The sequence below is a fragment of the Saccostrea echinata genome, unplaced genomic scaffold, assembly GCF_033153115.1.
Source record: "Saccostrea echinata isolate AGI-Se365-2 ecotype Australia unplaced genomic scaffold, CSIRO_AGI_Sech_v1 ptg000020l, whole genome shotgun sequence".
Classification (NCBI taxonomy): domain Eukaryota; kingdom Metazoa; phylum Mollusca; class Bivalvia; order Ostreida; family Ostreidae; genus Saccostrea; species Saccostrea echinata.
In genome coordinates this window covers 5,999,842-6,012,554 of record NW_026889769.1, presented here as the reverse complement: position 1 = coordinate 6,012,554, position 12,713 = coordinate 5,999,842, and the positions used below count along the sequence as shown (strand labels likewise).

Genomic DNA, 12,713 nt, shown 5'->3' with positions numbered 1-12,713 from the left:
ATTTGAATTGGCGATAATAAAATTTATGCAAAGTTAGGAACACAAAATGTGAATACACATGCCTTTGTATTTTTAAAAATATATAGTATTGACAGATTTTTGAAATCTCAGGAAATATGATATAAAATAGTCTCCATTAAATGATATCTAAACTTTACATAAAATCCATTGGGCGTGTTATAGTTTGCATTAACCTCGATGCAACATGTAAAAACGCAAAATGTAATCAGTAATCTCCAAAAGTGGTGTTTTTTGTTTTGTTTTGTTTTTTACATTTTGCGTTAAGTACCTCGACAAAGAAGGCAAAATGTATTAATCTCAGTTTATTACATTTTGTTTTGCAATGCATGTCTTACGTAGGTAGATAGGTAAGTATAGGTCTTTGGGTGGGTGGATACTGAGGTAGGTAGGAGCATGTGGGCAATGGTAAAACATAAGGAAAGACTGAGCAGAAAATGAATTACATGTATAAATCTCTGAGGTGTAGTTTTCACTGAAGCTTTTCACAGAGCGAAAACTGTGTACATGGGTACATACCTCTAATTATTTTTAGAATCGGTAGGAGAAGAAAGTAGTGCAGAAAAAATTACAAGTTGTTTAATTTGCAGACCTGAGTAAAAAAAAAAACTGTGATAAGGTATTAAACTGAGCCTCATACTTGTTGATAAGGAGTATGTTCCCTTGCAAAAAAGCTTGGCAGATGTAATTTATCAAGAAGATCAGCAGAATTATTTTATGTATTATAACACCAGTGAGAAGTCTTGAAATCCCCTACTTTCACTTTCATTTTCAGAGGTTAACGCAGACAGACGCATTTTGCCGGAAAACGAATCTGACATGCCACCTCGAGATTTTAACCAAGGAAAGACAACTTGATGTGCTTTGATTTGAGGGGTCACTCAATGCTGAACGAAAATTAGGGACATTGCTATGTGAAGAAATGTTAACATTGCCGCCTATGGGAAAACAATTAGTGGGCTGTACCCACATGCGTCAAGAAAAACTAAACGCACCATCATAAAAAGAGGATAACGGATGCAATTTATCTTTATCAAAATGCATCATATGTCTGTTTTGATTGTTGTTTTATCCGTATTTTGACTTTTATTTAAATTGATATTTCTTGTGAAATCAATTTAAAAATAAAAATCCCTTCATTCACCTACAACTACCTCCTCTCTCACCAGACCTATCTTCCCCTTGTTATCTGTACTCTCTCTCTCTCTCTCTCTCTCTGAAGATACGTTTTTGAAAAAAAATTGTTGACATAGAAATATCTTCTTCGCTAGCCAAGTGTTTCTAATCCGGACCCCCCCCCCCCTGTTTTGTTTTGAATTAATTTTTCAGTAAAATACATGAAAACTATAGAGAATCTTAACAAAAAACTTGCAAAGCTATTCATGCGTAAAAAATTGTTAAATCCAGAAATTCAAGTTGACTACATGAGACACAAACTAAAGCCATTTAAAATTCTTGAGATGCCAAGATCCGACAACCCCCTCTCCCCCTAGTTTTATTTTGAATTAATATTTAAAACTTTTTTATGTATCAGATTGAGTGAAATTTATGAAAACTGGGAAGGATCTTAAAATGCTTGCAATATTCACTTGTTCACAAACTTACAAATTCGTGCGTAATTTTTTTTAAATCCAGATAAGACACAAACCAAAGCCAAGTAAAATCTTGAAATGTCAGGATCCACGCTACATTCCTTATTTGTGAGGAGAGGAGCGGACCAGAAGCACTTGTTTAGAGAGGATGTAGAAATATTTGGCTAAACATGGTCCCTGGAGGTATATATAGCATTTGTTACTTGTATGTGCATAAGGACAAAAAGCAACATGCAAGAAATACAATAGGCTATATAGTATAGGTAACCCAGATGAGGCCACGGACAACTGAACTTTTATAAGTAAGTCCCAAATAAAGCAATAGAACGATCTCCTTTATCTCCTTTTTAAAAATAAAGATCCACACCCCGATTATCTCCAATCCGCGTGCGGGAACCAGACTATGCATAAGTTTTACGCATGCGCTCTTTATACTTTCGCTTTTTTGGTATTAGGCCTAAGGGATTTTTTTTCTGAAGAGTGTCAATAGGTAATTTTTCATTCTAGAATGCTCTCTCTTAATCTCTTTATAACTATTTTGCGTCATATTTGTTACCAGATACAATTATAATGTTTTTTCTCCTTTCATTAAGACTTGGTGAACCTTTAATTCATAATTTCCTCTTGATCTAGTACACAGCTGGAAACGGACACTCCGTCATGTCTGTAGGCAACTGTAAGAGATGAGACATGTCCAGGGTAATGGGTTTTGACCGACATATTTTTCTCGTAAGTACCTGACCTTTTTAAATAAAAATATTTCAGGATAGAAGTAACAATACAGTGATGGTGATGTCTGTTGTTAATCATCCAATGATTTTACATTTTTGTTCGATGCATCATCATCATCATAGAATTTCCCAAATAATGAAATGTGTATTAATACTAGTATTTTTTCCCTAAGTTTCTTTGAAACTGATACTTGAATATTAAGATAAGTAATAAATATATTTATTACATTTTCAAAAGTGAAATACTGTAAACTGAGTAACAATCATCAGAAATGGCTCAGAGAAGGAACCCAGCCAGAGAAAGGAAGCGATGCCTTGAGGTACTGGAGCTGACCGAGGAAGCAACTGATGGTAGTATCTTTACAAAGTAGTGATGAAACGATTGTCGCCAACAATTAATTGTCGATCGCTTTGAGCTCTTGTTGTTGACAATTTAGACAGGTACCCTGACATTGGTTAACGGGCGCAAGCGCCCTGAAAAACCAACGACAGGTAACCACTGCCATTTTATCGCATCACAGGAAACAGCAATGATGATAAAAATCTATATTTAGACTAGCGTAAATCCTACTCCTACAAGTAAGAGCCTCGGTTAACGTCCCTACGCTCCTTATATACCTCGGACTCTTACATCCGAAGGCCATTTTCTAACAAGCTCGTTCCGCCTGAGATTTTGGGCGGAACATATAATGCGTTAAATAAACTGTAAACAAGTAATTCTCAGGTACCTACGTGTTGCATGGGGTATACAAGTCACAAGAAATCCTAAAATCCGCTTTATTCAGTATGCACCATTATTCATTAATCAAAATTGTCATTATTTTAATTTGTCACCAGAATTACTTTCGATTTGACTTCATGCTAATTTTGCGGATTGCTAGTCAGAAAACGAAAATTTCAATGATTTCATAGCAGAAAACTAGTTTCGTTTCGTCATATATTCTGCATTCGATTCCCGAATTTCAAACAGACGACTTGTTTTCATTTCTGCTTCGATTTTAAAAATAATGGATTTATCAACAGGGAATTATTTAATCTTAGACTAATTATAAATCTCGGATTTTCAGAAAATTTTGAAATCAGGTGTAGTGCCTGAAAACTAACTTAGTTTTGCTTGAAATATCAGTTTTCACTGTAGTAGATACTGTCTAAATGGGTAAGTGTGTATATAAGAAGCTAATATAATTGAATTATTGTTTATTTTTATTCATTCACGTTTTTATTGTGTTCCAATTTCATATTTTTATTGTTTATTTTCAGTCATAATTATTATTTCTAGGGTAAATGTCTTTTATGCAGTGTATCTGGTGTTCTAGTGTTGTATCTGTAGAAAATAATGACGCATGCGCAGATGGGGGTTAGTCGATGCCTGGCATCAAAAAACGACTAACCCCCATCTGCGCATGCGTCATTATTTTCTCGCTAAATTCTGCAGTTTTCTGCAATCAGACGGCGATATTAAAATAATCCATCGAATGTCCGTCATTAAATTATCCTACGACTCCACTGTTATCGCAGAACGTTCCTTCCGAGTTGTAGATATCCATTAAACATTGCCAACAACGCACGGCTTCATAGTCCCCATGAATGAAGACCCGACTAAAGAAATGACTCGCAGCAAACGAAAATACATACCGATGCGTATTCAGCACGACAACTGCACACACCTACATATGTTTTCACAACCGTAACAACTTTTAAATCCAACGAAACGCCCAGAAAAACGCAGCGATGTAAACACTACCAAATTTACAGCAGCTTCCTAATGCAGACAACCACTACTCGACGTCACAGTCGTAAAATACGACGTCACAGGTACACTGTTTTCCCGAACTTTTCTAAAGCAAAATGGCGATTAAGCATTGTGCGTAATATAAGGCATACTGTCTTTGTTGTTCAACACACGTACTTTTAATTGTTTGCAAAAAGTTCTCCTTTAACCAGGTAATTAAATTTCACAAGAGGAAAGGAAACTGGAATGTCTTTAGTACAGAAATCGGTCTTTGAAAATTGAAGATCCATGATCCGCCCACTTGTTTCACCTCCAGCTAAGAAGTGCATATTTAGTGTGCAAATCGAGAGTTTTCAAGCCATTGTGACGTCACCCTCAATAATTTGTAACAGATCATTGAAATCTTACAAATGAATCAATAAAAAAAAAGTAATAAAGAGTTAAACTGTGGAAAACATTAGTTTGAAGTCTTTGTGTACTATAAACAAATTCCCAAGTCTTTGTGACATTACTCTTAAACTTGCAATGACGGGGAACAGAGAAAAATACTGCGTCATAAATATAATAACAATAGTATTTGAATACACCAGTCAGATTAATCCACCCCGTGTCCTCTTTTCTTGTACTATACAAACGTATTTTTTTTTAGACAGAATAACCCCCCCCCCCTGGCGAAAAACGGATCGAGTACTCAGTTCAAATATTTTTATTTTTTTTTTATTATAATTATTTTCATCATCAAAATATATATATATTTGTATTGGTTCCAAAAAAAAAATTGAACAAGTTAAATTGATGCAAATCATCAAATCGACCTCAAAAATATATAAATCAAAAATATATAGAGCATTTTGAAGTATTTCCAAAAGAAAGAGCCCCCCCCCCCCCCCCCCCCAATGCATTTATGGCAGAATCTTGGAGAGGCGGATCTAAGAAAAAAAAATTAAATATTTTCTTCAGTGGCATGTCTGATGCACCTTGGAATTTAGTGTTTTTTATTTTTTATTATAGCCTTAAAATAATTCTGAATCTAGGGAGAATCCACAGTGTGCAAGTCTTTCTAAGACACTGTGAGTTACCCCATACCCTGCATATTTCACTTACCCATTGAGAAGAAGGTAAACATGGCCTATTTACACCCTTCATACGTTCACAGGCAACATTTCTCAATATTTGAAATTTTAATTCTTTTCCCCAGACACTCTCCTTCCTATCTATGCCCTAAAATCAGTCCATCCCACCCCGTACGAATCCTAAGACATATTTAGGAGAAAAAACCCTGCGCTTTGCTTGGTCAATGAAATGGGGTAAAATTAGTACCTGTGGCATACTAATACTTTCTAAAATCAAATTAAGGGTTACATACAAATTCCAACATTTATTTTAATTTCCTTTTTATTTAACTTTGTTTATTGTTTACTCTTTTATTTTCTATAATTATATGTTTCATTTTAAATGTATTATTATTATTATTGAGCACATAAAATATTGAAATTATGCCACCACCACCCCCACCCCCGAAAAAAAAATTAAAGGCGTCATATTATTCTTTAAAAATAAAATTTAAAGCTTTAATCTTATATCTGTAAAAGTTTTGGATCCTTCACTCAACACTGTTGACATCATTTGTCTCGGATAATATAAAGATAAGCGTAAGCCAGCGTTAATTGCGCATTGATTGATTTCAGTCTACATGCAGCTACACCAGAGAAAATCCACAGAATTTCTTCCCATGTAGAAAAGTGCATCTTTATGATAGATTTTTACACTTGTTCGACTTTTCTGTGTATTTTTTATCCCCTCGCAAGGGAGTTGCGTGTTTGTTTGTGGGTGAGTGAGATAGTTCTCTGCGAAACGGAAGTGACGTAATTTGCATTGGAATCGATGTCGGATGCTGCCTAAGCTTATGGATAATAAATTGCGCAGCTCGATCACTATATAATAGTATGCTGCTAATCTATTATTATTATCATTTTCTTTAGCTTCATGTGGTTTTCTACCTTCTCAATATTTTTGTCCCAGTTTCAGACAATTGTGGATATGTAATCTTGCATTTTCACGAGTATCTTATTTGTGTATTGTAATCTTCCATTTATACCTACATGTTAAATATAACATGGTTAATATTCATGGTTAACATGGTTAATATTCTACCATATTACGATATTTTAATATTATTTAATTAAATGTGATCTTATTGTTATAATTGTGTTTGCCCTCTGAGGGCCCTTGATTGGTGAATAAGCATACTATTATACATCATATTTCAACAACATGGGAATGGGAAGGGGCTGTAAGCCTTTGAATGAAATTGTCCATACAAGGACTCTTTTCGGACAAACTATTATTGCGCAGATTTAGAGGGATATCTGGAGTGTCCAACTCCACCCTCGGATATTTTCTGGGATATAAAATTTAAATAGCAAAGTAAACCAAAATGACCCCCCCCCCCCCCGTTTAAAAAAAACTCAGACACTTAGGACACCTGGTAAAATGTGATCGAATGAGTCATTTACATGTCCTAACACCCGCTCCCAAATAGGTTGTGCGCTTATGATTGGCTACTCCAAAAAATTGGAGATTTTTTTTCTGTTGGAGTAGCCCCCTCATTCTCCTAACCTCGGAAAATAATCACACGTTTCAAAGCACACCATCATGTAAGAAATATTAATTTATATGTTTATATTTCACATAAAATGTAAATCCTGTCTCTCCATATAGCGTCCCTGCATTGATGATGGTTTTCCTGGTCGATGTTCACAGGCTCGACTTGTAGTACTAGTAATGCAGTGCTGGATTTTCAAACTCGCAATCGCGTGGCAATATTGTGTAGGAAACAGATCATGTCACATTTTGATAAAATATTTTGGAAAAAATAAAATAATTAATGATAGTGAAGGTAACATTATGTAAGCAAAATCATATAATTGTTCTTTTTTTTTTGCTGGGAAAATTGTTAGACTGTAGTGATGCTTTTATAATATGCACAGTATTATTTCTTCTTCGAACAACAGTTAACACTTTACATGGAGGTTTACAATTCCTTAATTTTGTTGATACTAATGTAGATTAAATATTATCGATAATGTAGACCTTTTGTCTTTATATGCTATTTTTAAATGTCTCGTTCCAGCTGATGCATAAAAAGAGAGATTTCTTTTTATTGACAATGCAGCCCCTTAGAATGCCGGGGGGGGGGGTGTCTAAGTATAGTTTTTCACTGTTGTAAATCTTTATTTAAATACTTCAAGTAGTCTCCCCCGTTTTGTTGCAGCATTAAGATCTAGCACTCGCAAACTCCTGCTGTTGAAAAAGAAATGTACTAATATACCCCCCCCCACCCCCCCACCCCCCTTCGAAATAGGTGTTTTGAGTTTGGAGACTTTAGTCTTTTTTTTTTTACTGCATAAACATGATAAATATTGCATCTCAAAGTAATTGCCAAAAAAAAAAAATCTCAGTAAATGCTAATGATAGATTTATAATTAAGCTGTCAGTGCATAATATCAAATAAAGTAGTTCGTCGTATAATGTAAGCGTTATTGTTTATATTTGCCGTAACATAGAATCAGCTACAAGACTTAGTATATCCTTTAAAAAGAAACTTGACCTAGCGCTGTGGCCATCATAAAACACACAAGAAGATATCTGAACCATTGGTTTAAGTTGCTGAATCGATTAATTATAAATAAAAAAGGCATAGTGATGAACTGGGGGGGGGGGGTCAATTCAGAAAGTTGAATCTAGAGTGGGCTTCACATCGGCAATGGCAATACTTATTAGTCATTTTATAAGCATTCTGTAGTTTACTGTATTTTAAATTTTAAGGTGAAAAATAAGAGATCAGTAGAACCAATGAGCACCTAGTTAAAAATATTCCATGCAGTGTGGTACTGTTTTGTAGCAATCGCATCTTCTCGGGTCTTTCCGGCAAGCATATCCGAGGTTGTTATCCGAGCGTGTCGGAAAGTAGTTAAGAAAAGCTATGTATTTATCATAATTTTAGAATTAACTGATATCTTCAGTCTTTGCATTATAAGACCTAAGTAACTGTTACTATTCGTACATTTACATGTACGTACAGGTTAAACAACAAAGCACGAATCTTTTACAGATAATGAAACGAAATTGTCATGGTACAGTTTATCTACAGTTGTATTCCCAGGATGCCCTACCGTGAGGTCGAGCATGCGTATTCCAGAAAAAAAGAGTAACGTAGTTGCTAGCGAACCGATCCCCCCCCCCCCAAAAAAAAAATAATAATAAAGAGAGAAAATATGAAGTAAAATTTGTTGTTATACCACGATAATTTATTTTTGATACATCACATTTCAGTAGTAATCATTAATATTGGTATCATCACGTAACATAGATCCAGGGTAGTATGATGATCACACGTGGAAAGATTGCTGCCGATTTCTTTCTTTGTTTTCTTCTCCAACTGTAATTGGCAAAATGGCAGCAAGAATATTTTAATTAAGTTTTTTTTTCTGTTTAGCGTCCATTCATCTTTCAAAAATCTATCCATCTATATAGTTCTTACTATTTTAAGAGCGATAATGGATCGACAACAGGAAAACTAAGTGTTTTTCATAATAAACAAAGAAAAAGATATTCTAAAATTCACGGTAATGCCTAAAACAAGGTTAGCTTTTTAAAAAAAGCTGAGAGTCAGCCACTGGAACACAGAAAGTTTCTTTCTTGTTTTATGATGGTATATGATTTGTTTTATCCATCATGTTGTGTTTCTTAAAAGTCATTGTAATCTAAGTTAAATTCGCCTAAGGCAATCTTTATAAAATTGTTTGGTTGCCCTCTCCCGACCGACTGGCTAAAAAAGGCCCCACTCAAAACATTTTTTAACCTCCAGGAAACAATTATTTTTTTTTATGCATTTCAGAAAATACATTTTGAAAATTCAGCATTGATGTTAAAATTTTTCTAGGGAATAAAATTTCCCACCTACCTTCCCAGACCCAAATTTTTCATCTTGAGAATGGAGAGGCCAAACCAACATTATTTTAAAGTTGGCCTTATAGTTTTCTTATTTATAACATAATGCTGTACATAATAAATAATAAAACGTAGAATAAATTTTTGTTAGACTGCATCGTGATCATTATGATGACCTCCAATTAATTTCTCTTTGGCGCGGACATCAAAGAAAGTTTGTCTCAGAATTGAACAAAGCCACTTAGATCCCATAGAATCAAGGAACGTTGATGAATGTAAACATTTTCATTTCTACTGTTAAATTCTATAAATGATATAGATTATGATGCATAAAAGGAAGGTAGACTTTGGAGTAGATTGTTTTAATCATTATTAATCGTGCAGGTTCGAGGCAATGCATGTTTTTTTTTTGGGGGGGGGGGGTGCATACTGCATGTATATTTAATTAAGTCAATTTCTAAGTTTAAGCACCCATTTTGTGTTATTAGGAAAGAAAAGAATTGCTTCCAAAATAAAGTAATGAAATGGAAAACAATTTAAACTGGAAATTCAAAATATGTTTATACATGCAGTACGTATACTCTTAAATGTAACTGATGATGCATGATGTCTACCATCAAAGCAAAACTAGATTAACATACTGCATTCCATCTCTCTCTCATTCGGGGAGGGGGGGGGCTGTCTATAAATCCGCGCAGTTTTTCACAAATGAATCTCTCAACTATAGCAGTTCTGCTGTGGTCAGTTTCTCACCTGTGGGCGCGGTTCATGTGCACAAGCTGCACTTACACCTCCATCATTGCGTGGACCCTAAGGCCCATGCAGAAAATATATAAACGAGATTGAATTGCATTTAATACGTCATTTGTTAATTTTCTGGAATTTTGTTATGAAGCATATTGGCGTTTTTTTTATATTGATTGAAATATTTGTCCATATGAACATGATAAACGTACTACAGAACTCTCTATATACACTGCACACTAAAGAGTTCTGATTTTGTGGTATTTGTATGCAGATAGAGTAATCTGCCCTTTGATCTAGAATAAAATAAATTGAAATGTACAGTTTATTCCTTAATTTAAAATCAAATCAAGCATTCATAACATTTAAACAGGCCAAGAGAAATAGATTGAACACATCATTTGCAGGTATTTTGCCCACTTAAATAAACAACAGTGATTGCTGTTCATCAGTACTTCATTGTATTGGAACATTTTTTCTGGGGTTAAATGTGAGGTACCCTATGTTAAAAATGTTATAGATAAGCTTAATATTTACACCTTTACTCACTATAATTTTCTCAATGTACAAAAAAAACTTCTCCTTTAGTGTAATAGAGGGTCCTTAAGGGGGGGGGGTCCAAAATCTACGGGTCGATCTATTGCTGCATGTGTGATTGAATCTTCCGTACAAATCAAACAAATCCCAGCCTTTAAAGGTTACCGAAGATAGTCCGAATTTTTTTATATAAAAAAAACTTTTGACCTATCAGGGAGAGGAGTTATCATTAATTTTGTTCTATTTTATTATAAAATTACTATCACTCATAGTTGGCAGACCATACATGATTGTAGAAAATGTTAACGATTGGTTAACCTGTGTCACCTTTCTGAGTAACCAATGAACTCGTGCAAGGATGCATTGACAACGGCTGTTGGCTGTAAAACTTACTTGACATTCCTGCGCAAAGGAGGCGCGAATCTCTGTATAGCGTCTCTGTATAGCGTTGTGGCTGCGGAGCAGCGCACACAATTCCTTCGTCACAGAATAGAATCCGACATTTAACAGTTAAAATATCTTTTAATACGTGCAGACATTTTTAAGATAATCTTCATTTTTTTGTCTCTAGAAATGTTTTTATCTAAAAAAAAATAATACATGTATATTTTTAATTCAATGATTAGAATTTAAAAGAAAGGACAAATTTCATCGGCATCATTTTTCTGCATCCAGGTGCTCGTAGGACGCATTTTTCATTGGGGGGGGGGGGGGTCGAGGACCTGACATAAAAAAATGTCATTCGGTGTTTTTTAGGGGGTAAGATCGTACATGAGCTTAGATTGAATACTTAATACCCCATTCCCGGGTCCTACAGATACAGATGTAATCTTTAACAGATATGTCCTCTCTTTCAAGAACAACACTGGTAAAAACTGGACAATATTCATGATATTATAAAATCTGAACACGAGCAAAACAGTTTACATGTGGGGTATTTGTGATAATAAATGGATGTCCCTTTTTAAAGGTCAAGGCTACATACAGTATCTTTCATTCGTTATTACTGTTTTAGTAATAAGGTCATATAAAGTTAAATCACGATTATATTAAAATTTACATGTTTCAAGATGGAAGACTTCTTTATTGTAAAACGTATTTATTTAACCCAGAACTTCTTTAAATTTCTGCTAGAAACACAAACCTATAGTCCACGTATTGCAGTCCTTTTTTTAAAGACAGCGTCATGTAAATTATAAGATTTTACTGTCTTACAGTGGTTTTCTGATGTTTTCATAACTTTCATCATTAAAGTGAAAAGAGATTCATTTTTCACTGAGCTGGGACCATGGTAGCAAGTGGATTATTGTGTGAATTCCGACCATTACATGTCTTATGCAAGATATTGATCGAGGGTCTTCCATCAGGCATCCAGAGGAATACACACAAATTCATGACTTGCAACGGCGATTGAGGGTACATGTAAATATATATCAAGTTTTAAATGTGCTGCACATATAAACTTATCTTCTATAAAAAGCACCGAAATATTTTCAAAGTATAATATAAAACAGTACACATTTCCCACTTAGAACAATCTATGTCTTTAATTTTCGTCGAGAACGAACAAAGAATAATGCAGTCTATAAATAGATCGAGGTCGTTTCTTTATTCAGAGGGTGTGCGTGGAGAAGCAGGCCTTCTGATTGGAGCAGATAGTATGAGTTTCTTTAGAACAAGTCGTGTAAATATTTTTCCCAGAATTCCAAATTACGCAAGCGCACTTGCAGTTTCATTCCACTAGTCAGCCCGTGGGCTGAATAATGAACACACTTGCACTTGGATGGTGTTGTATTTTCGCTGCATTTTCCTCAAATGTTACCGATGCTGAGAACGCAAAGTACACTTCAAATTATTTTAAATAAATAAATGCATACATTCAGTGCTTTAATTTAAACACAAACATTGGGCTAATCCAGGAGAGGTAAGGTAATAGCACTTAAAACGGCATCAATATGTGTAAAACGGAGAGCTTAACTAAGCAGTTCAAATTTCAATTGAAGTTTTTGCAAATAGAGACAGATAAAAGGACAGACGGTACAAAAGCATTATTCCACCATCTACATGTAAGTTCGTCCGGGGGGGGGGGATATTCCTCTAGCAAATTCTTCTGAGTTTCATAGTTAAGAATGTTGGCACATTCAATCTCATTTAAAAAGCATGCATTCAAATCTAAATAGTTTGGATACATAACTCAAAATGTCTGTATGTATGTTTGTTTGTTTGTATGTTGTTTAACGTCCCTCTCAAGAATTTTTCACTCGTATGGACACGCCACCACCTGCCGGTGGAGATCTGCAAATTTTGACCTATACTAGGCACTCAGGGCCATTGAGCAGTAAAAGATCTTTTTTGTGCCAGCACCTACTGCGACATGGGACTTCGGTTTATATAATCTTATTCGAA

At 34.7% G+C, this 12,713-nt stretch overlaps 1 protein-coding gene across 1 annotated transcript in view; it reads left to right on the top strand.

Annotated features, from left to right (window-relative positions):
• Positions 1-2,065: 2,065 nt before the first annotated feature.
• LOC133189989 (uncharacterized) overlaps positions 2,066-12,713 on the top strand; it is a 33,638-nt gene continuing 22,990 nt past the window's right edge. Inside the window, exons 1-3 of the mRNA XM_061325446.1 lie at positions 2,066-2,100; positions 2,244-2,339; positions 2,580-2,692. Coding sequence (XP_061181430.1) covers positions 2,614-2,692 — 79 coding nt within the window. The 5' untranslated portion in view covers positions 2,066-2,100; positions 2,244-2,339; positions 2,580-2,613. The remainder of the gene's footprint in view (positions 2,101-2,243; positions 2,340-2,579; positions 2,693-12,713) is intronic.